The 25,736-nt window shown below is 31.9% G+C and overlaps 1 protein-coding gene across 13 annotated transcripts in view; it reads left to right on the top strand.

The window, feature by feature from the left end:
- Positions 1-25,736, top strand: part of gish (casein kinase I gish) — a 243,154-nt gene that overhangs the window by 168,209 nt on the left and 49,209 nt on the right. For 9 of the 13 annotated variants that reach the window (XR_012459914.1, XR_012459915.1, XM_074132811.1 and 6 more), the window contains exons 3-7: positions 352-392; positions 3,278-3,347; positions 9,101-9,184; positions 12,319-12,375; positions 15,487-15,537. Coding sequence is in view for 11 of the 13 variants with exons in the window: in XM_074132811.1 (XP_073988912.1) it covers positions 352-392; positions 3,278-3,347; positions 9,101-9,184; positions 12,319-12,375; positions 15,487-15,537 (303 nt within the window). In the remaining 2 variants the exon portion in view is untranslated. Of the gene's footprint in view, positions 1-351; positions 393-3,277; positions 3,348-9,100; positions 9,185-12,318; positions 12,376-15,486; positions 15,538-23,446; positions 23,596-25,736 lie in introns of all 13 variants that reach the window. The other 4 variants (XM_074132817.1, XM_074132813.1, XM_074132807.1 and 1 more) reach the window with 3 other exon arrangements.

Raw genomic sequence — 25,736 nt, 5'->3', positions numbered from 1 at the left:
GAAATCTTATGTTTTTGAACTTACTACTGTTAGCTCACAAACACGTTCTACCATTTCTAAGAAACTGCTTTTTTAGCATTGATCTCAGAACAATTGTAAAGTTTGCGGCTAGTTTCTCTCCAGAAGAATCTTAGCAATCATGGCAGATTTTACAATTATAAGCAGACCACTGTCGTGACTCCTAAATTCTGAATTTAGCCACTCAATTTTTATGCTGAGATCTAACAGCTTTCCATCCTCCTCGAATAATTTTTTAAGCTATTTAATCTCAATACAAATTATTAGCAAATAAGTAAAAATTAGGAAAATAGAGAAAAATTGGAACTAATGAATTATTTTTGTTTGTTTCAGGGAAAAACCTCTATAATAACGAGCATGTAGCCATTAAAATGGTAAGAATACAATTAATTATTTATAATAAACCTACCTATAATTATGTTTACGTAAATTGAAAGCCATCATTATTTTAACTAAGGCAAAGCTTAAAACAGAGGGTAGCTTTATATCTAATTGAAGCTATTAATGTTGTTTCTACATTTAGTAAACTGCTGATGTTAGTCAGATTTTTCAAATTACTTGTAGTGCCTAAGAAACCAAATTTGAGTTGATTGCCTTCGAAGCTCGGAAAGTTTTATTTAATGATATATTAAAACTACCATTTACTGATTTCAGGGCTTCTATATTTGTTGTGTCAATACTATTATTTGTTACCATAAACCTGTTCATGTTTATTTTTTGAGCCATATTATTATTGGTTTGTAAAATCTCCACTTATTTTGCTTCAAAAGCAACCCTTTTTTTTTTACCTTAGCTTGTAGAATGTAGAGCTTTCATCTTAGAGGTGTTCTTAAAAACTCTCATTAACTGACCAGAGAATATTGCTTATCCTAGTTAAGTGAAACTCATTACATACTTTTGTTGGAATATTTGTCGTGTGGTTTTAATATATCATTAAAAAAAATTCAAAAGAAAATTTTTATGAAAAACATATTTTAGTCACTTTACTGTGGGTGTTGAAAGTGTGGCTTAGAAGGAAGGCGACAGACGACTCCGTTGGCTAGGAGACTCGAACTAACTGTCTTCAGTTTCAAATTAACCCTCAATTTAGGGCACTTCTGGCTAGAGGAGGTGGTTAGAATTTCATACTAACTTTGCCTAGGAACCCCTCATCAGTCACTTAAGACGAATAGATTAGTAACTAGTAAGTTACAAGCAAGACAACCCACTGGGTCACAGAATTGGAGCCTCTTTCAACGAAATCTAGCCCTCATAGATCGTAAAAGTTGCCTGACTTCCAAGTCACCAAATTTGGCTACCATAGTTGGACGTTAGAATAGAATAGATTAAACTAGGGCGGCCCTTAAGGCCTATGCCACTGCGACCCCTTTGGATCTATTGTGGCTCCCCCTCACTTTAAAGCTCACCCTCCAGACCTGTCCTTTTAATCAGACTCTTAATTCTGGAGATTGCCTCCTGGGTAAAGCTCTCAGGCCTTGGTTTTTCCTCCCCCGAGAAGTAACATCCTTAGCCATACAAGCCTCTCACACTGACACAACATGTGCAGTGCCAGTTTCCTCTTCTTCCTGGCAGAACCTACAAAGGGTTGGCACATGCTAGGGGATGCATATGTTTTCTGAGCCTGCAGTGGCCAGCTAATAAGCCTACAGTTATCCTTATAGCCCCACGGCGGATTAATTCTGCGGTCAGCCTCGGCGAATAGCCTCTGATGAACTCCTTCGCCTGTCTCTGCCTAGTGGTGGTGAGCCACCACGCCTGAGACCTACACTTGCACCCGTAGTTAGTTTAATGGCCGCAGTCTTAACACACTTCGAAACCCCAAAACAGGGCTCCGGGCCAACGAAGTGTCCCGCAGAGTCTTCCCGGGCCAATAGTTAGATGTTAAGCAAGAACTACAGAAGTAGATGATTCTTTACAACAATCCAAAATTGCCTAAATGCCGAAAATCAACCAATTTCCAATCATAGAGTTCTAATCCCCACAGAAATATGAAGCTTTATTCCCATATCATTTTTTTGAGACATTTAAAGTACAGTAAAGTAAAGTAATTGCCTATTTTTTCAGGCAAGACTTAATGTCCATCTACCAATTAGGTGTCGCGGACGGGGACGGAAGCACATACTTTACTATACAAATTTTTTCTAATAAATAAAAATTAGCTACATGAGGGATTCGAACTAAGGATCTCCCCTTTTTTCTGATCCTGGAGTTTTTAAAATGAAATGAAATTTTTGGGACAGAAATCTCGAAATAGAAAATATTGAAAATGTTAGCAATACTTTTCTCATCAAGCAGTAAGAGAAAGTGAAAGAGAAAAACCCGAATGGTGGTGGGGCTGAGGGGAATCACCAATCCTTCGCGTAATTTTATTTACCCACACCACATGAAGCCCAGCTAAAAGTTAATTTAAACTTAGTAAAGTTTTGGTTGAAGCACAAGGTATTTCCACTCAATTTTCTCAGGTCATCATGATTCTAAAGAGTTTGTGGAAAAACTTCTTTTTCCAAGGATTTCTTTCGGAACTTTATAGTTCAACTTACTTTTTTGGGGGTTCTAACCCGATTTTTTAAACCGCTAAAATTATATTATATAGATCATGACGAAGTGTAATATCAAACATGAACCACATACAAATCTAATTTATTGATTTGGTATTTGCACGTTACATTTTTTCCCTATTATCAATAATTTTATCCTGATTATTATATTGATTTATTTACCAAAAGAAGTTCTGCTTCATGAATCTGAGGCGGCTAATGTCTAAAAAAGGCGTTGTAAGGGGTAGCATTTTATAAAACAAATTAAAGTTTTTGCGCTGATATTTCACTGATTCAGTGTTATTTAGTTTAAGCTTTAAAACCGTATTGAACGTTCTTCAAAGAAAGTTGTATTTCTCTTTCAAGGTCTCATTCTATACGTAGCGTTGACTTAATGACTTAAAGTCAAGCACAAATACAATTCGGAATCCAAATTTGATACCCAGTTAAAGCTTTTTACAAATCTATGAATTTTTATTAATACAGTTCGACAATTCATGTTAATCCAATATAATCTCAATATAACCTAACCTAACCTAACCTTCAAAGGTAGTCATTTTGTCTCAGATTTGATTATATCTTCTGGATTATTGTAACGATTGCCTTAAAAAATTAATTGTGAACAATTGTAGATAGTGTTTTCATACCATAGGAGCTCACTTGTACAATAACTATTTATTTATTTTTAATTTCAAATATTATATTTCCCTTCTTTTTTGCAGGAACCAATGAAATCAAAGGCTCCGCAACTCCATTTAGAATATAGATTTTATAAACTGCTAGGTTCACACGGTAAGTGGTACTCCTTTTTTTCCCTGTAAATAATATATTATAATTTTATTTTTTATTTAAATTAACAAAAAATCTATTTGAAATTGTGTGAAGGGAGAGTGTTAAATTCCAATAAATTGAAAATAAATAATATTATGCAAGTAAATTCAGAAATAGAGAATTACTGGCCTTCACTAGAACAATACCTCAACTAAAGAACAGTTTGTTCAAAACTTTTCATGACTCGAAACCTGTCTATTTTTAAAAAATAATTCTTGTTTTCAAGTTGAGCTCTTCTTACTTTGTAAAAACAAGTTTGCATTTAATGTGAAAAGTTACCCGTGACTATTACTTAGATTAACAACGTATCAAGTAGTTTTCTTATAGAAGGATTTCATTGGATATCTTGACTGAATTTAGTTCTATTCACGAATATAATTCACGATAATGCAATTAGTTTCATTGAAACTATAAATTAAGCAACAAAATTCGTTTTTCTATGATCCAATTTTTGGCCTTCGGAAATTCCAAAAAAGATGTTCCTTTAAATTCGGCTTGGTGTACCCAAAGATTTGATATTCCTTAGAAAGTGATTCCATAAATTCTGAATAATAGTGTAAGGAATCACAGCTGCATTACTCCAGCAAGGCTGAATTGTCATCAGGTTGTGATTACTTTGCCTCTTCACTGGCCATTGTAGATTGAATAAACTCAAGTTTCTGTATTGGTTTGGCTGTGGATACTGTGTAATTCTGTCAGGATACGAAGGTATAGCTAGGCTTCGTTCAAGGATTTGGCTCCTCGGAGGAAGACAAAATCTACGCCATCATTCTGTGCCTACAAATCTCTCGCTAATCCTCAAGTATCATTAAACAGACAGGACTGGAGGGTCGCCAACCCTCGAATCTAACGTGGGTTAGATGTACGTAAATACAGGGTGTGGCAAAAGGTATGAACCGGTTTTAAAGGGATGTAAAACAAAAAACAATTCAACTTACAGAAATTATGTTTATAATGTTTAATTCAGTACAGAATCTAGTTTTTTACATTAAGTTTGAAAGATGATATCACGTAGGTGGCGGCCGTCAGCCGCGATGCACTCTAGAAGGCGAATTCTGAAGTTTTCAACCGCCCTTCTGCACATTTGACTTGTAGTGGCCTGCGCGCTCACCAGATTTGAGCATTTGTGATTTTTTTTCTTTGGTGGTACATAAAGGAAAAAGTTTTTAAACATCGTCCACATACCCAGAAAGAACTTAAGGACAGAATCAGAGTGGAAGTTACGGCAATACCCATCGAAATGTGCAGAAGAGCGGTAAACTCTTCAAACTTAATGTAAAAAACTAGATTCTGTACTGAATTAAACAATATAAACATAATTTCTGTCAGTTGAATTGTTTTTTGTTTTACTTTGTCGGTATTGTTTTTCTAGTTAACTTTAAGTGGGGATATTGTTATCAATATTATTTCGGATGAGTCTATTACGATTATCTGCAGTGGCAAGCCCGTATTTACAATTTAAGATTTGTTTTTATCTTGACATGGGCAGTTTGCTTGTTGTTAGGGAGACAATCTGTCTTGGTTAGGCTGGCAACATAGTGGAGCGGCGATGATAGCTGCTTCAAATCAAAGAGAGCGACGAGCAGCGAGCAAAGATTCGCATGCACATAGTGACGAGTTTAGTCGCGTTCTCCTTTTGACAAAACAAAATGGTGGAACTATTTTTATATGAAAATTCTTCGTTGAAACTTTGATATTTGCAGCAGCTTAGTAGTAGGAGCTGCAGTGTACATGACATAAATAAGTCTAGAAATGAACTTGGTGAATTCCATCACTTGTACCAACAACTTCGGGAGCATCCTGGCAAGTTTCATGCGTATTTTCGAATGTCTATATCAACATTTGATTACATACTAGCCCAGTGTAACCCCATTAATCCTAGCAGTTACTTTAAGATAAGAAAATCAAAATAAATAAAAATAAAATAGAAATATATACAGATAAAAAGAAATTAGTCAATTAAAAAAAACAATAATTTTATTAAATCACTACTCCATGATTTGTCGTAAATTAATGTTGTTCATCTGAAAAACTGGAGTAGTACGACGCTACAGAAGAAGGATTGGAGAATTCGTCCTGATCAGAAGTAGTAGGACGTGAAAATGTAATTTAATTTTGCCTAGTATTTAGATGAAAGTTAGCATTAAGGGATTGAGAACCAAATTAAATGTAGCAAAAATTACCTGAATTCTCCATTAACTACTTGTTAATTAATTTTAACTATTAATTATTAATTGTTAAAAACTATTGTAGCTTCGCAAATATTATGGTCCCACAGAGGTTTCTTTAAACAAACTAAACCAATAAATGTATCAATATCCATAACCTTTGAAAAATAACCTTTACAAATTGAGCGCGATGAGAGCGAAGAAATCAAACATGTCATAACGCTTTGCTCTACTCTCTAGAGATAGCGTTGCTCTATCTTCGCTTTGCTCGCCACTATGCGCGGTCCCATATGTTTACTTGTGTTTGATTTCGCCGCTTTGCTCTTCGCTTTCATCGCCGCTTTGCTCGCCGCTCCACTATGTTTCCAGCATTAGTGTATTCCTTGTTCCAGATTTCCAATTTAACTGTCAGCTTTTTATGTTTTTCTGAGGCCGCTAGTATTCGTTTTCTGATTTACTCAATAACTGTTTTAGTAATTCCTAGCAATAAGTTGGGCGATAAGAAATACGTTGCATTTACATATAACATCTCTAGGGTTATCATTTCAGCAGTAAATAGAATGAATAGGTAATTTTTGCAAAAACACATCTGAAAATAAATTAATTACATATATCTTTTTATAAACCCCGTATTTTTCCGTCGAATAATCCCATCACTAGATTGGTGTAATCAAGAGCTAGGGACAGCTTCTAAGTCTTCTGCACCATGTAATTTATTCTAGTAAACATGTCATTTGCAACTTCTAGTGTTCGAGTTATAATCTTGTAAAAGTCGATATTTTTTTTACATCGAATTCGCGAAAATTGAATCAGTAGTCGCTTTAAGCAGAGTGCTATTGAATAATAGCAAATGAGAGAACTCGAATGCAACTGCATCTAAAATTGATTTATCACTTTTCTTTTATTTAGTATTAATTTTATTAAACTGCATTGATACATGACATTAATTTAGGGCGGAAATACCTTTAATTATTACGAGATCCAAATTTTTAATTCAATATATCTCTGATAATCTTAAATTTATATTTGCTTATTTATTCTTATATGAATTCATCAAGTACTGTCAAATTTTTCTCTTTTTTTTCTAAAAAATCGCCAAAGAAAGAATGTTACTTGAAATAACTATGCGCTGCAACTTTAAATGCACCTAAATGAATTTAATTTAATTTTTGTATGATTAAAACCCCTTTAACTGGTTCTATCTATAAACTGAGATGGACTATCTTATGTAATAAATATGGCGTGTCACAAATCTTTCAAAGAGACTTCTCTAGCTAAAACTTTTAATTAAAAGATATTCATTGATTTAAGGGGTTATAGGCAGTCAGAGGCGCCAAAAAAGTCATTTTTTCAAATTTTTTGGGGGGGAAAAACGTGTTTACTTTTTTATTCGGGAACTTTTGCGTCATATCAGTCCATGTTTAAAGAACTTATTGTAATTTTTTCGTTACAAATTAATAATAATTGTAATAATGGCGAATATTTTAATGCAACACGTCAAAAAAATGCAACCCTCTCGTGGACATGATATCTTGAGACTGGGTCATCTGAAATCAAAATTTCGAAAAGATTTCGTTAGTAGATGACTTTATCTCGTACTTGACCGAAGGATTTAGAAAAAAATTGAATTTTTAATTTTTGGGACAACTTTAAAGTTTGATTCACGATTTTCACTAAAAAAAATTGACCATTTTATGTTTGTAAAACAAGTTCTATTCATTGAAAAAAAAAAATCCTCCGTCCAAGTACGATTTTAATATGTGTAAAAGAAATACGTAAAATTTCAAAAAGATCGGTGCAGTAGATTTTGAGATATCGTGTCCACCGACTTTGAAAACGTAGTTTTGAGAAAAACGCGTTTAAAGTTTTCAGCAGTTAAAGGTTTGCGAATAAAACCTGGATAATCTTTTTTTCAACTTACACAGTGTCATCGATTCCAGGCCCATAAAATAAGTCCTCCATGTCTTCCAAAATGTCCAAGTTTTCCGATTTCTGCTGTCTGCGTAGGATTCTTGCCTCCCGCGTAGCAAGTTGCGCTCTGTGCTCAGCGATGGTAATTCGAACGGTCGGGGCTTGTAAACACTTTCACTCTTACAATTTTGCTCGGATCGACTTGAAATTTTAGGACAACATTCCTGAGATACTATACTTTAATATATATATATATATATAAAAAAAATCGATTTTTTCAAATTTCTGACTGCCTATAACCCCTTAAGTATAAATTCAAATGTTACTGAAATTCTAGTAATTTTTTTCAGTTAACACATAGATATTTTTAATAGTTGAAAACTGGTCAGCTCTGTAGGCTCTGTAAAAAAGTACACCTGCCTAAAAATATCTTACGAAACATACTTAGATTCTCAAATTGTAAACAGTAAAGTTTACTAAATATATTTCTATTTTTAACTATCTCAGTTTTTATGAAAATAGCAAGTATATTTTTCTCATTTCTGGCTAGTTGTGGATTTTTTTAATCATTGCCAAAAGGGATAGAGAGAGTTTTCGATTTCACTTAACGTTACCATCTGGCACTATACTTGCTAAACTATGAACCGTACAAAGTTATGAATATATACACTGATGGACAAAATTAACGCACCACCCTTATTTTTTTTTTTTATGATTTCCAATTTGTGCAAATTTTGGACTTTCAAAATATTGTTGGCTGAAAAAATAAGCCATTTGTAACTACGCAGAAGAATTTAGGCCTACTCTTACCTCATCTGTAAAGAGAACTCTCTTCCAGTTGTCTTAAGTCCAATGCACATGTTCACGTGCAAACTGAAGCCTGGTCATTTTGTGAACTATGGTAAGGAGAGGGCCACGAGCAGGATGTCTGACTCTAAGGTTACTTTCATTAAGTCTTCTTCAAACGGTCCTGCTGGAGATGGAAACATTTCGGACTTGACTTATGAGACTTTTTATCTCATTTCTCGTTATACTCCTGTTTCGTAAAGCCAGGTGCCGGATGTACCTATCGTCTCTCTCTCTCTCTCTCTCTCTGCTGTACATCTCTTCTTGAATGACCTCTTGTCTCCCTAAATCGCTTTAGACAAGTGATGTACGTCCAAAACAAAAGCGGAAAATAATTTATTTAATTTTAACTAAACAAAAACTGAGTGGTGCGCCAATTTTGTCCATCAGTAAATTTAAAATTTATCCTAAAAATTCAGGATAAATTTTTAAAACAAGTTTTCGAGAATAAACGATATAACCGGTGTATTGTTATTAGGGAGGGATAGCCGCTGCACCAATGTTACCAAAGATCCATTTCTTTACTCTAAATTCAATCCATTTAGGTTCCTTGAAGGGTTTTCTTTTCTGTATTTTTTTATGGACTGTACAGGTCTTTCCTTCTCATTAAATATGGAAACGCTTTTTAAAAAGAAATCAAATACGTAATATGCACATTTGGATTAGATATCTTTAAAATCCACATTAAATCGCAATAAAAATCTATTTTTCTTTTTTCATTTCAATGATAATTTATTTCCATTTTTCTTTGGTTTTTGTTTTTTGTTTTCCAATTTAAAATACATGTAGTTGCCTTTTACCCGCTAAAGAGAGAAGATTTCCCATTAGAAGTTATTGCGCTTGCGCCTGAGGGGGCTGACACGGTCAAAATATGTAAGTGTTATTATCGTATTAATTAAAATTAATATAGAATATTCTTAAATTTAATTCGGCCATTAATTAAATAAGATTTAATGTTAGTGTGGTTTTATATTTTTTTAAAAATTTTAAGTGGGATTTAGTTATTTACTTTAGCCTGTTAGTAATTGGATTTTATTACATCTTGGGAATTACTAATAATTATTTTGTGATAAATGCAAAAATAGGATCGGATGGATCAAAGTGCCCTTGAGGAAGCTTCTCCAAATCGCTAAATAATATCCTGGGATATGCATTATTACTAGAATCCTTCTAAATGGGATCCCAATTTATATTTTGCCACCTAAATAATTTATTACAATCACAAATTCTTTTTTGGTTCCTTTCTCTAGATCATCGTAAGTTTGCTCTCCTCCTATCTTCTAATCAGTAAATTAGAATTTAGCGGGGACTCACATTCTCCTGTTAAGTCTTAAGACTTAAAAGGCACCTTACACTAGAAGATATCCTGTTAAATGTCTTTTTACAGACACAAAGCGTAAAGTCCCTTAGTCTTACCTTGGAAGACACAATAAGCCTCTTGTGGCTGCGGTCCCGTGGGGCATGGGTCCCGTCCCGCTTTTAAAATCTAATTTTGTATTTTTTTTGGCATTGGCTTTCGCCACACAGCCAGCATCGTTTAGATGCTTATCACTAGAATATCACTCACTCTCCATTCTTACTTATAAATACATTCGCTTCACACATTCATCCCTCTACTATATACAACTATTTACATAAACTACAGCTAATGGATGGATCAGTACTCTATATTCCTGCCATCCTTATAGCTTAACCGAAATTAAAATCACGTAATCCTTCACTAATCATTTTCTTCCATTCATTCTATAACTATTAAATACATTCATATTTCATTGCTAGCTCTGCTATAGACTTAAGCACATAGATGTTGGTGGAGAATATTATGTCTTCGTAGCGAAATGGTGCATCTAAATACCTGTATATGTCGTCTAAATCTAGTCCTACCTTATTACTCATTCTTGATTCTTTTATTCGCGAACATTATTTTTCTTCTCCCAGTGTTTAAACAACTTTTCATCCTTAATTCTTGTGGGAATAATTAATTAATGGGAACATTAATAATTTCTTATGCACCCCTTAATCTTCGGTTATTCGTCCGATTATATTGCCCTTAAATTTCTTTAGTTTACTAATCGCCTTAAGTTAAAATTTGATATAGCTGTCACAAAGTGATACGAGAAAATGTTTTGTTTAAACCCACACTTAAAACTACATACTTCACTGAATGGGAAAAAAAAACCTTATTAAAGGTAAATTATTGATACTTACGAGGGTCGTTTGAAAAGTCCGTGCAAAGTCAGAGAGATAGCATCACTGGCGAGTATCGAGGTTATGTTTAGTTAGTAGCATCTCTTGGAAGAACGCTCACCAAGTTTCAGCCAGATCGGTCTATTTCTTTGTGTTTGGCATTCGTTTGAATCGAGGAAGTCGAGTGATTTTCAAAAAATGGACGAAAAAGAATTTCGTGTGTTGATTAAACACTACTTTATGAAAGGCAAAACGCCTCAGGAGACTAAAGAGAAGCTTGATAAACATTATGGTGACTCTGCACCTTCGATTAGAACAGTTTATAAGTGGTTTCAAAATTTTCGGAGTGGCCATATGGGCACTAGTGAAGCTGAACGTTCTGGACGGTTACTACTCCAGAAATCATTGATAAAATCCATGATATGGTGATGGTTGACAGAAGAGTGAAGGTGCGTGAGATTGCTAGTGCTGTGGGCATCTCGAATGAACGGGTAAATAATATTTTGCATCAACATTTGGACATGACAAAGCTATCCGCAAGATGGGTGCCGCGATTGCTCACGTTTGACCAAAAACGAAATCGTGTGAAGTGTTGCAAGGACGGTTTGCAGCTGTTCCAGAAGAATCCGCAGGACTTTAAGCGTCGTTTCGTCACTGTGGATGAAATATGGATACATCACTACACTCCTGAAACCAAAGAACAATCTAAACAATGGGTTACCAAGGGGGAATCTGCGCCAAAAAAGGCGAAGACCGTTCCTTCGGCCGGAAAGATTATGGCGACTGTCTTTTGGGATTCGCAAGGAATAATCCTCATCGACTATCTGGAAAAGGGTAAAACTATTACAGGTGCATATTATTCATCGTTATTGGACCGTTTGAAAACTGAGCTGCAAGAAAAACGCCCACGATTGGCTCACAAAAAAGTCCTTTTCCATCACGACAACGCACCAGCTCACACCTCAGCAGTTGTGGTCGCAAAATTAATGGAAATAGGGTTCCAACTCGTTTCACATCCCCCCCTATTCTCCAGACTTGGCTCCCTCGGACTACTATTTGTTCCCCAATATGAAGAAATGGCTGGCGGGAAAAAGATTTTATTCAAACGAGGAGGTGATTGCAGAAACGAATGGCTATTTTTCAGACTTGGACAAATCCTATTATTCGGAAGGGATCAACAAACTAGAGCAGCGTTGGACGAAGTGTATAAGCCTAAATGGAGACTATGTTGAAAAATAAAAAAGGTTTACCCCAAAAAATTAAGTAGTTTTTATTTTTGCACGGACTTTTCAAACGACCCTCGTATTTTTTAAATAATTTTTTATGGCAAAAAAATGTCATTATTTTCTTGTCCCCCATGACATTAAATGAAAGGAGTAATCTTAAGTTTTATGTCCTGGAAAATCTTAAATCTTGGCACTTTTACTAGAACCTTAATAATTATAAAAACTATTATTTCAAAATATGGCGCATTATTAAATATTAATTACACCAAATATCATTAATCCTTACAAAGTATAATCATACTTTTATGCACCAATTATATTCAATATTTTATCTCTTAGTAGCAAAAACACAACACGATTTGCCATTACAGGGTAGTTAAGTTCTACGATCTCGAAAATCTAGATTAGATAAACTAACTTTTTTAAAATTTACCACAATTTAATAATGTGAATTTCTCATTTTAAGATGAGATTCAGCAAAGTAGGAAATGTGAGATTACTGTATCACTGTGATAGTTTCCTATCTATTTCTTTTTGTCACATCACTTGCAATAAATGTCTAATTAGTTAATCTAGGTTAAAATTTATTTACAGTAAAGGAACCTCGGCTACTTCGTGAAATGGAACTTGAGGAGAAATTTGAGCCTAACAGTTAGTAATTTTATTAATATTTTGTTGTCAACATTCCTTTATTATTATTAGTGTTGTTGTTAGTGCTCCCAAGAGAGAGATGTATCCTTGGATTAACTGCAATTGGCTTTAGGATTATTTAATTTTAACTAATTATTTCAATTTCTTCTGCCATTTTATTGGTATACCAGAACTTGAATTCCCTAACCTAACTGTAGGCATCATCAGAGGATGCAGTCTTAATTTTAGTGAACAATTTTTCTTTTCTTAGCCTGTGAAAAATTTAAAGGATAAATCTCTCGGTAGTTTTGTTCCTTGTAGTTATTTTTTTTGAATTAGCTTAATTATGGTTCTTGTTAGAATTAACTGCTTTGGAAAGGACAACCATATTGGGCCTTCTACTAAGTTGTTATAATTATTGAAAGCATCGCTTCTAGACAGCCTTTAAATTGTGGCAGCTAAAATGTTAAACATTCTTTCTAGGTTTCCTGTGAGGCTAGTATTTTGTTTTGAAATAAAATGGCCATCTTCAGGGATGAAGTGTATAAAGCGAAGGTCCTATATCACAATTAGAAGATATACATACGAGGAGTGGCTATTAAATAACGAGACTATTGCTATAAAACATTTTATTTTAAATGTATACATATTTAGTTATTATCACCTTCAATATACACCACTATCCCTACAACGCTCCATGCGAATTTAACATTGATCGAAATAGTGCTGAAAGTCTTTTTCTGTGAGCTCCTGCATGACGCGTGCCGGTTTTTTCTTTCGCAGCTTCAACGGACTGAAATCCAGTGTTCCTTTTAATGCAGATTTGACTTTGGGGAACAGATAAAAGTCACATGGGGCCAAGTCAAGCGAATAAGGCGGATGGCCTAAAACTGGGATGTTGTACTTGGCTAGCAAACGTCTTGACAGACAATGCAGTGTGAGCTGGCGCGCGTTGTCTTGATGGAGAACCCATGACTGGTTCTTCCACAAATCGGGTCGTTTTTTCCTTAATCTTTCACGGAGTTAAGCAAGCACCTCACGGTAGTAATGTTTATTAATTATAATCGATATTTTCATCCGTTTTGGACGTGGAAGGGCGACCAGGATGGTCATCATCTCCCACCGTCTTCTCGGCCATCTTGGAAACGCTTGAACCACTCAAAAACTTGCGCACATGATAAACATTAATCGCCATAAACTTCTTTTAATAAAAGATAAGTTTCAGTAGCGGTTTTACCAAATTTTGTTGTGAAATTTCACGACAATTCGTTGCTCTACTACATGTGTAGTATCATGTTTTCGGCAAAACTAAACTAAAACCTCTTACACAAACGACGGTTCCGGTCAGGACAGATTTCTCTACAAACACATGAGACGCTGCAATCGAAAGTAAAGGCTTTACGCTGCACAGTCGGTCGTTAGGATTTGGCGCATGCATAGTTCTTCTATAGTAGCATCAGTCTCGTTATTTAGTAGGTACACCTCTTATTATAAAATACAGAAATAAATGAGCGATTTTCGCCAGGCTCATTTAGCCTAGGTTTCTGTAAACTCATATTTCGGCTTTGGAAGCGCTAAGTGATTTAAGAGTTCTCAACCAAAAAAACCATCATATCAATTGAAAACTAGTTCTTATTCTGTGCTACGTTTTAAGAGAGGATTGCCAAGCTTTCTGTTCATTTGTATTGATAAATCGTGTAAATTCATCACAAATTGGGGTAACTAGGATCAGCTGGAACTCCTAATCATCAGTAATTATTGTATACATGGCTGTAATCATTGAAAGAGAAGACTCTATGGTGAAGTTGTAGCCCAGGATGTACCCCTAGACATAGCTGCATATCCAACATGTCCAATGGAAGATTTCTCCTTTTATCAATAAAATGGAAAATAATAGTATATTTCCGGAGCTATTTTGCATTGCATTAAAGTTGTACGTGCAACAGAAAACAAGAAAAAATGCATGAATCTTTAGGTCCTGATTTTGGTAATGAAATCTTAGCCTTTATGTGTTGCTTTACCAAATTTGGCTGTGGTAACACAACTTTCAGACTAATTAGACTTCTTTTCTCCCAGTTCAATTACAAAATCCGAAATCGTTCAGGGATATAATGAAAATGCGTGCTAGAACGCATAAAATGAAAGATATTATCTAGCACTGTAAACCTATCTAAAACCACCAAAGGTTTATTTAAATCGATTTAACTTTTAAGCTGCCCTATTCTGTTGGAACTGAAGTCTGTCTTGTAGGCTTTTTGGGGTTGCCTAATATGAATCCTGTGGGGTCTATTACCACCAAGCGTGTGCTCATTGGAGATGTCTATTACCTTAAACAAAAAATTGACTCTCTTTTAAAAATTTAGTCCTTATCATCTTAATTGCCTCAATTTAGTTCTTCAGTATAAATTAATATCGAAGTGACTGACATTTCTCTTTTTGTGACTTCTTTTTTTACCCTTCTAGCTGCAGCTGGTAAGATTGTGGCAACGTGTTTAGCCCTAACGAAATATGAGTTTTGTTACAGTAATAGGAAGTTATATCTGTTGTACTTTCTCTTCACTTCTAGTAGTATTTCTTTTTCTTTCATTTTGTCTCTTTCAATGGAATCATTGTTTCGATAAAGAGAATCGTTTTGGTGTAGTTGAAACCAGAGAGAACGATTCGTGCACCCTTGTCGTGATTCTCTTTATCAAATACTTTTCAATGTCTGCACTTGTCTTCTTCGGAATGCCGCATATCTTAAGGGTGCCAAACTTTATTAGAAATATCTCTTATCTAAATTTAAAATTTTGTTGAAGAATTAAGTAGTTTCCAACCTTATTTACAATATTCATTGATAAGGTTAGCTGGGGATCAATAAACCATTTTGTTTTATTCTTAAATTTTGTTTAATAACAATAAAAAATAATGGATATTACTTAACTTTCTTTAAAAGATGAAATCTTGTATTTTGGTAAAAATGTAAAACCTCATACAGAGTTGCTAGTTTTTGCGTCGTCTTTAAAGTCTCCTGTAAAATAAATAATTATTATTCGATAAAATTAGTTTGTATCGTTTAATATTATTATTAAATGAAAAACCAAGAAAAGCGATTTTAAACTTTTTTAAAGTTTAAATATCAGTATTTTACAGAAATGCGCCTAGGAAGAACAGGTGCAGTTTTGGATTTCTCAAAAACGACCGGTAAGAATAAAATTCCTTTTGTAAATGAGAAGTCTAATTAGGTAAAATATACGAGGTCTGTAAATTAAGTAATGAGACTGATTTTTTTAAATGCTTTTATTCAAAAAGAATTACAATTCTATATTGTCACCTTCAAACTAACTTCCTTCTGAAGTCACACAGCGCTGGAGACGTTTCTTCCACTCCTCATAGCAGTGCTGGAACTCCGATACTGGAATAGCCTTCAGCTGGTCGGTTACAGCCGTTTGAATGATTTCAACTGTCCCAAAATGAGTTCCCTTGAGGTGATTTTTCAACTTCGGGGAGAGAAAAAAATCACAAGGACTCAAGTCCGGGCGAATAAGGAGGCTGAGGAGCCACAGGAATGTTTTTACTGGCCAAAAACTCGTTTATTGAAATTGCTGTGTTACAACGGAGCATTATCGTGATGCAGCACCCACTTGTTCTTGATGTTCGGCTTCACACGAATGACCCTTTTTCGAAGTTTTTCAAGAACCTCTCGGTAAAAGTGTTGATTGACTGGTAGAAACTCTTTGTGGACGATTCCGTGGATGTTGAAAAATAAAAAATCAGCATGCATTTGATCTTCGACTTCGCCATCCTTGCAATTTCAATAAACGAGTTTTTCGCCTGACTTGAGTCCTTGTGACTTTTTTCTCTTCCCGAAGTTGAAAAATCACCTCAAGGGAACTCATTTTGGGACAGTGGAAAACATTCAAACGGTTGTAACCGACCAGCTGAAGGCAGTATCGGAGATCGAGCACTGCTAAGAGGAGTGGAAGAAACGTCTCCAGCGCTGTGTGGCTTCAGAAGGAAGTTATTTTGAAGGTGACAATATAGAATTGTAATTCTTTTTTAATAAAATAATCAGTCTAATTACTTAATTTAAAGACCTCGTACCTACAACTTGGGAAATGGAATTTTTCTCCCTACTTTTCTTTTGTATTATTATTAGTGTTAGTTTAAGCAAAAAGAGGTTTACATTTTGAATTATTTTTTTTGTTAATTTTATTGAGTAATTTTTTTAAATTTTGCAAAATTAAATTCGTAAAGCTGAGAACTTGCTCTCCACGTGATCACTGTAAACTAAATAATGTTGTAATTTCTATCGCTGCTTTATTCCATTATGCGAGGGTATTCGAACTTTTCTTTTGATTTAAATAGATACAATTGAGAACAACAATTGATCCAAGGGAAGTGATTAGCTAGCTATACGGTTAGCGTATTGGATTCCCACGCGGAGAACCTGGGTTCAAATCCAGCTGCTAGCCCTTAGATTTTTTTTTTTTTCTTCTAAGGAGCTTCTTTACAGCTCACTGTCCGGTGATGGACAGTGTGGTGTGTAACGAGAGAACACTGTTCGGAGGCCCAACATTCCACTGAAAAAAGCTCCGGGCGCCAATAAGCTCAGATGTTGACGCGATTTGGATCATAAAAATAAAATAAAATAATAAATCCATCAATGCAGATTGTAACTTGCGAGATTTACGCGTAAGGACACTGGAAGGTAAGCCCTATTTCCTTTTATAATTATTTCTGACCAAACAGTTCAACTTAAGTGCAAGCTTCTATAAAAAAAAAACTTTTGATAATAAAAGTTAATCAAGTTCATTCTTTCTTTCACGTTAAGAAAGAAAAGTTAAAGAAGTGTGATATACTGATAAGTTACAGAGATAATAAGTAAATAAATGGTCATTATCACATAAAAGAAGCTCGAGAGCTTAAAACTTCACCCCTCTCCTCAATCTCACTCATCATAGTCCTCAGCCTAATTAAGTATTAATCCTTATTTTAAACATTTTAATAAACCCTTTTATTTTGTTATCACAATACAACTTTCGCTGAAAAAAGCATGTGACGGAAGATTTGATTGAAATGAAATTGATTTTATTTATTTTTAAAAAAGTTTTAATTAAACAAAAAAAAATCTCAATTCAAATACCGAATCAAAAATAAATACTAACTGAGTTAATCAATAATATCAATGTTTAAATTTGCTATTAACCCGTACATTGAAAGTGTTGAAAAGTTTTAATTAAACAAAAAAAAATCTCAATTCAAATACCGAATCAAAAATAAATACTAACTGAGTTAATCAATAATATCAATGTTTAAATTTGCTATTAAGCCGTACATTGAAAGTGTTGAAAAGTTTTAATTAAACAAAAAAAAATCTCAATTCAAATACCGAATCAAAAATAAATACTAACTGAGTTAATCAATAATATCAATGTTTAAATTTGCTATTAAGCCGTACATTGAAAGTGTTGAAAAGTTTTAATTAAACAAAAAAAAATCTCAATTCAAATACCGAATCAAAAATAAATACTAACTGAGTTAATCAATAATATCAATGTTTAAATTTGCTATTAAGCCGTACATTGAAAGTGTTGAAAAGTTTTAATTAAACAAAAAAAAATCTCAATTCAAATACCGAATCAAAAATAAATACTAACTGAGTTAATCAATAATATCAATGTTTAAATTTGCTATTAAGCCGTACATTGAAAGTGTTGAAAAGTTTTAATTAAACAAAAAAATCTCAATTCAAATACCGAATCAAAAATAAATACTAACTGAGTTAATCAATAATATCAATGTTTAAATTTGCTATTAAGCCGTACATTGAAAGTGTTGAAAAGTTTTAATTAAACAAAAAAAATCTCAATTCAAATACCGAATCAAAAATAAATACTAACTGAGTTAATCAATAATATCAATGTTTAAATTTGCTATTAACCCGTACATTGAAAGTGTTGAAAAGTTTTAATTAAACAAAAAAAAATCTCAATTCAAATACCGAATCAAAAATAAATACTAACTGAGTTAATCAATAATATCAATGTTTAAATTTGCTATTAAGCCGTACATTGAAAGTGTTGAAAAGTTTTAATTAAACAAAAAAAAATCTCAATTCAAATACCGAATCAAAAATAAATACTAACTGAGTTAATCAATAATATCAATGTTTAAATTTGCTATTAAGCCGTACATTGAAAGTGTTGAAAAGTTTTAATTAAACAAAAAAAAATCTCAATTCAAATACCGAATCAAAAATAAATACTAACTGAGTTAATCAATAATATCAATGTTTAAATTTGCTATTAAGCCGTACATTGAAAGTGTTGAAAAGTTTTAATTAAACAAAAAAAATCTCAATTCAAATACCGAATCAAAAATAAATACTAACTGAGTTAATCAATAATATCAATGTTTAAATTTGCTATTAAGCCGTACATTGAAAGTGTTGAAAAGTTTTAATTAAACAAAAAAATCTCAATTCAAATACCGAATCAAAAATAAATACTAACTGAGTTAATCAATAATATCAATGTTTAAATTTGCTATTAAGCCGTACATTGAAAGTGTTGAAAAGTTTTAATTAAACAAAAAAAAATCTCAATTCAAATACCGAATCAAAAATAAATACTAACTGAGTTAATCAATAATATCAATGTTTAAATTTGCTATTAAGCCGTACATTGAAAGTGTTGAAAAGTTTTAATTAAACAAAAAAAATCTCAATTCAAATACCGAATCAAAAATAAATACTAACTGAGTTAATCAATAATATCAATGTTTAAATTTGCTATTAAGCCGTACATTGAAAGTGTTGAAAAGTTTTAATTAAACAAAAAAAATCTCAATTCAAATACCGAATCAAAAATAAATACTAACTGAGTTAATCAATAATATCAATGTTTAAATTTGCTATTAACGCCGTACATTGAAAGTGTTGAAAAGTTTTAATTAAACAAAAAAAATCTCAATTCAAATACCGAATCAAAAATAAATACTAACTGAGTTAATCAATAATATCAATGTTTAAATTTGCTATTAAGCCGTACATTGAAAGTGTTGAAAAGTTTTAATTAAACAAAAAAAATCTCAATTCAAATACCGAATCAAAAATAAATACTAACTGAGTTAATCAATAATATCAATGTTTAAATTTGCTATTAAGCCGTACATTGAAAGTGTTGAAAAGTTTTAATTAAACAAAAAAAAATCTCAATTCAAATACCGAATCAAAAATAAATACTAACTGAGTTAATCAATAATATCAATGTTTAAATTTGCTATTAAGCCGTACATTGAAAGTGTTGAAAAGTTTTAATTAAACAAAAAAAAATCTCAATTCAAATACCGAATCAAAAATAAATACTAACTGAGTTAATCAATAATATCAATGTTTAAATTTGCTATTAAGCCGTACATTGAAAGTGTTGAAAAGTTTTAATTAAACAAAAAAAAATCTCAATTCAAATACCGAATCAAAAATAAATACTAACTGAGTTAATCAATAATATCAATGTTTAAATTTGCTATTAAGCCGTACATTGAAAGTGTTGAAAAGTTTTAATTAAACAAAAAAAAATCTCAATTCAAATACCGAATCAAAATAAATACTAACTGAGTTAATCAATAATATCAATGTTTAAATTTGCTATTAAGCCGTACATTGAAAGTGTTGAAAAGTTTTAATTAAACAAAAAAAAATCTCAATTCAAATACCGAATCAAAAATAAATACTAACTGAGTTAATCAATAATATCAATGTTTAAATTTGCTATTAAGCCCGTACATTGAAAGTGTTGAAAAGTTTTAATTAAACAAAAAAAAAAATCTCAATTCAAATACCGAATCAAAAATAAATACTAACTGAGTTAATCAATAATATCAATGTTTAAATTTGCTATTAAGCCGTACATTGAAAGTGTTGAAAAGTTTTAATTAAACAAAAAAAAATCTCAATTCAAATACCGAATCAAAAATAAATACTAACTGAGTTAATCAATAATATCAATGTTTAAATTTGCTATTAAGCCGTACATTGAAAGTGTTGAAAAGTTTTAATTAAACAAAAAAAAATCTCAATTCAAATACCGAATCAAAAATAAATACTAACTGAGTTAATCAATAATATCAATGTTTAAATTTGCTATTAAGCCGTACATTGAAAGTGTTGAAAAGTTTTAATTAAACAAAAAAAAATCTCAATTCAAATACCGAATCAAAAATAAATACTAACTGAGTTAATCAATAATATCAATGTTTAAATTTGCTATTAAGCCGTACATTGAAAGTGTTGAAAAGTTTTAATTAAACAAAAAAAAATCTCAATTCAAATACCGAATCAAAAATAAATACTAACTGAGTTAATCAATAATATCAATGTTTAAATTTGCTATTAAGCCGTACATTGAAAGTGTTGAAAAGTTTTAATTAAACAAAAAAAAATCTCAATTCAAATACCGAATCAAAAATAAATACTAACTGAGTTAATCAATAATATCAATGTTTAAATTTGCTATTAACCCGTACATTGAAAGTGTTGAAAAGTTTTAATTAAACAAAAAAAAATCTCAATTCAAATACCGAATCAAAAATAAATACTAACTGAGTTAATCAATAATATCAATGTTTAAATTTGCTATTAAGCCGTACATTGAAAGTGTTGAAAAGTTTTAATTAAACAAAAAAAAATCTCAATTCAAATACCGAATCAAAAATAAATACTAACTGAGTTAATCAATAATATCAATGTTTAAATTTGCTATTAACCCGTACATTGAAAGTGTTGAAAAGTTTTAATTAAACAAAAAAAAATCTCAATTCAAATACCGAATCAAAAATAAATACTAACTGAGTTAATCAATAATATCAATGTTTAAATTTGCTATTAAGCCGTACATTGAAAGTGTTGAAAAGTTTTAATTAAACAAAAAAAAATCTCAATTCAAATACCGAATCAAAAATAAATACTAACTGAGTTAATCAATAATATCAATGTTTAAATTTGCTATTAACCCGTACATTGAAAGTGTTGAAAAGTTTTAATTAAACAAAAAAAAAATCTCAATTCAAATACCGAATCAAAAATAAATACTAACTGAGTTAATCAATAATATCAATGTTTAAATTTGCTATTAAGCCGTACATTGAAAGTGTTGAAAAGTTTTATTTAAACAAAAAAAATCTCAATTCAAATACCGAATCAAAAATAAATACTAACTGAGTTAATCAATAATATCAATGTTTAAATTTGCTATTAACCCGTACATTGAAAGTGTTGAAAAGTTTTATTTAAACAAAAAAAAATCTCAATTCAAATACCGAATCAAAAATAAATACTAAATGAGTTAATCAATAATATCAATGTTTAAATTTGCTATTAACCCGTACATTGAAAGTGTTGAAAAGTTTTAATTAAACAAAAAAAAATCTCAATTCAAATACCGAATCAAAAATAAATACTAACTGAGTTAATCAATAATATCAATGTTTAAATTTGCTATTAACCCGTACATTGAAAGTGTTCTAAGAATTTTTTTCTGATCAGTATCTAGTTAGTTGAGTTTTAAAACTATTCATTTACGTTAGATATTATCGCTAGACAATTCACAATGTTTGTAGCAAACATTTATTAAACTATTTCAACCGCTTGTTTATATTTCCTCTTTATTGTTCATTTAGAAAGTAAACAAACAATTAAAACAATTCTTTTCCTTTATACGCACTGCTCTTAACCCTTCTCCATACTTCATAGCAAAATATTTTTAATCGTTTTAATTCATGCAAATATAAAACGGGGAGGAATTAATTTTGGTAACCTTTTTGATTTTTGTTTTATTGTGATTGTTAAAATGTCGGTATCAATGCAGGGTTTTTTTACTTTATCCGTCCGATTTATCGTAGTTTCTATTTACTGTAGTTTGAAATCATAATCGAGTTTAATTTATTGATTATCTATTTCAGTAATCGGAGTTATTATTATTCAAGAAAATTCCTTTAAAAAATAAATATTTATTTAATATTATTTGTTTGTTGCTATTTATACTATTTATTTTTTTAATTTCACAGTTGGTGAGCTAATTGTGACATCAGCCTTCATTAGCAATAATTTCAGCTGGTTTTAGGCAAAAGTCACGACTCCTAATGTAGTCGCGACTTTAGCCTTAACTTGTACGGAGACTTGTAGTATAGATCTAGCGCAATCTCCTAGCATCACCATTAATTTGGTGATTTTAGGGCACAATAGGCTCAATAACAATATCCACAGGGTGTACCCCTGCTGCGAGGGGATCTGACAATAGGGGGGCTAAACCGCATCCTCTAATGTTCGGACTGATTGCGATTCAAGTTTTTCGATAATAACCACTGTCATCCGGTGAGCATAGGGATTGCAGGAAATACCCTAGATTTAGAGTAAGAATGTCTCATCCCAGTAGAACAACAAGAGGGCTGCCAATATGCCCCTTCTTTTGCAGCAGAAACTAAGCACTCTTCTAAACTAACTTAAGGAAAATTTAATAACTATGCACATTTCAAGCTTTTAACCTCATCTTTGACCACAGTAGTCATTCAAATTCCCAAACATCTTGCCTTAGATCTTCTTTTCTTTTCTCCCAGAGTCCACCTTCAATTGGCACCGTACCACAGAATGGATGCTGATTGATCTGATCAAGGGATGAAAACGCAGTCTGCCAGAATAAGTAGCCATTTTTTTCTTGATCAGCTAGTCTTCGATTTAAAACATGTAGAAAGAACATCGGTGGAATAGATTTGGTCGCGCTAAACATGATTCCACCAATCATCTTACAACTTAGAGGGAGGAAGGTCATCATCTCCTTCAGCAAACCAATTTTGTCATGAATTAAAGTAACTGATTGGTGATAATAAACGTTTATTTGTTGGCGATGCGACCACTCTCTTATTACAATAACCTTTTGTATTAGAACCTACCGATTGTGCTGTGCAAGCTACATTTTTGACTTAATGTTTTATTACATTTCTCTTGTTGGTAGTTTTAAATTCAGATCCACTCGCCAAAAGTAAAATTAAATAAATAAATAAATAAATTAAATAGAAGAATTATTAAAGAATTAGTTATATTTTCAAAATTTAGAAGGAATTGCGAATGTGCATTTCTTTGGATGCAATGATGGTTACATAGTAATGGTACTAGATCTGCTAGGTCCCAGTCTAGCACAACTGTTCACATTGTGCGAAAATAAATTCTCGCTGAAGACTGTACTATTGATCGCCATACAACTTGTAAGTCCTTAATTAATTATTTATTATTATTTTTAAAGTAAGGCGCTTTAAGATCTAAGGTCATTGGCGCCCGGAACCTTTTCAGTGTACTGTAGAGGCTAATAATAATAATCGATATTTATGAATATAAGTTGGATGATATCAAGTTTTTGCTTAGGGATAACAGTTTCATAAGTTTGTTCTATGAAAATATACGAAACAAAACATCCTCCTCATTTTTATTATTATTACTATTATTTATTATTATTATTATTATTGATTAATAACGAGCCAAGCCTATGCAATATCCTCCTATGCAATATACTACAAATCATAGTAGTCTTAAGAAGAGATACTAAATGTAATCACATCTATAATCTGTTCCGAACAATGATCTAAAGAGCGTCAGCTACTAGATTTCCGCTCTAAAAATGAATATGTGATTAAAATAAACAAAAATTGAAACAAAAGGACAAAATTGTATGAGTAGTGTCAATAAAATTAGTCTTTTAAATAGCACTTATTTCAAATTATCAAATAACTTTCGGTGGTTGGTGCTCCCTAATAATAACTCCAGTTAGGCTACTATTGAATTTCGTCTCAAATTCTACATTTCAATTCATCCAGTGATCTTGGGCCGCGACTTGAAGACCCTAGGAGTGACTTACTTTCACTGCCACCATTAGACATAGTAGGTCTGACATGAGATTACACTATTTGTAGACCAGCAGTTCACTGAAACAACTTTGTGCTTCTAATGTCCTAAGAGTTGGTGCATTTTAAGTGATATTATATTACTACACTTTTATAAGAAGTATAATTATTTCAAAGATCAAATGAAGTGATATTTAATACTTTCATATCTTAATTTAGGGGATATTTGATTTTTATGAGTAATTATCATAATGAAACGGCACTGTAAGCAAGAAGCTTACATAACCCTTACTGAAGAATATCTCCCAAAAATGAAGTCTTCTAGAAAACAAGAAATTAAAATTGAGTTTAGTGTTTGGAAGATTTACAGAACAATATGTTGCAAATTCCTAATAGTTATACGTAAATAAAATGCTGTACCAGATTGTTTGACGCGACGGATTATTTATATTTTGAATCACTTACGAAATTCTGGCGAAAAATTGCTATAACTTTTTGATGAAACATTTTTATTTTATAATAAGCCAATTTAAGGGCGGCTATAACTGTTACGAAATAGAATAGAAATGAAGGAATATTAGAACTACTACGTTACTTATGGACACTGGGAAAATTAAGTTATTGATTACTTACTTTTCTATACAACACGTGCACGGAGCTCACCTGTCTTGCAAAATTATGTAATAATTGCAGTTAATAATTTACTCTTCTAATAATTATTCTTGTAAAATATTATTTTTTAATTGGTTAAAGAATTGCTGCAATTTCTAGACAGTTGACAAATAATTTTATTTGTTCATTTTTAAAAAACAAAGTACGATAAGTTTCCAGATTATAGCGCTTCCATAACTGAGTAGTGTCGTTTTTCTTGAACTAGGTCGCCATTGGCCTTGATTAAATCCAAAGAAATAAGACGTTTACATTTTCCAGTTTAGTTGTAAACAAGTCATAAGGTAGGGATGATGTGAAAATGTAATATGAGATAGTAAACGCATTGTATATTTTGAATTAGTGACATTTTCGAAAAAAAGAATTGTTAAAACTAAATTTGTATATATATATTAGCTTTAAACGTTGCACATTTCATCTATAAGCAATTACAAGTAGGAGGGGACGTAGCTGTGGGCGTGGTCGTCATCAAAGTTCCAGCTTCTGATTGGCCAATCGAACCGCCTATTTTTTTGTACCTCTTCCTCTACATTCTGAATGGTTAATTATTTCATAGAAAAATTGAGTTAGATTTTTTTTTTTACTAATTTTTCCCCCGTAGGTATTAGATAAATTTTCAGATTATGCAGTAAAATATTATTCATGAATTTGTCTTTTTAAATACAATAATATTTATTGATTTATCTTATTTATGCCTAAGAAAGAAAATAAATTTGATAGGAAGGTATGATTTTAGGGAAAATGAAGTAAAAATGAAAATCTCCTGAGGAATCAGTCAGGAGAAATTATTCCGCCATTTTATGATATGAATATGGTGGTTTAATAAACATTATTAAATT

Source organism: Rhodnius prolixus, unplaced genomic scaffold (genome assembly GCF_049639745.1).
Source record: "Rhodnius prolixus isolate KJV_2025 unplaced genomic scaffold, Rpr scaffold_10, whole genome shotgun sequence".
Lineage (NCBI taxonomy): Eukaryota > Metazoa > Arthropoda > Insecta > Hemiptera > Reduviidae > Rhodnius > Rhodnius prolixus.
This window is presented reverse-complemented; position numbering and strand designations above follow the sequence as displayed.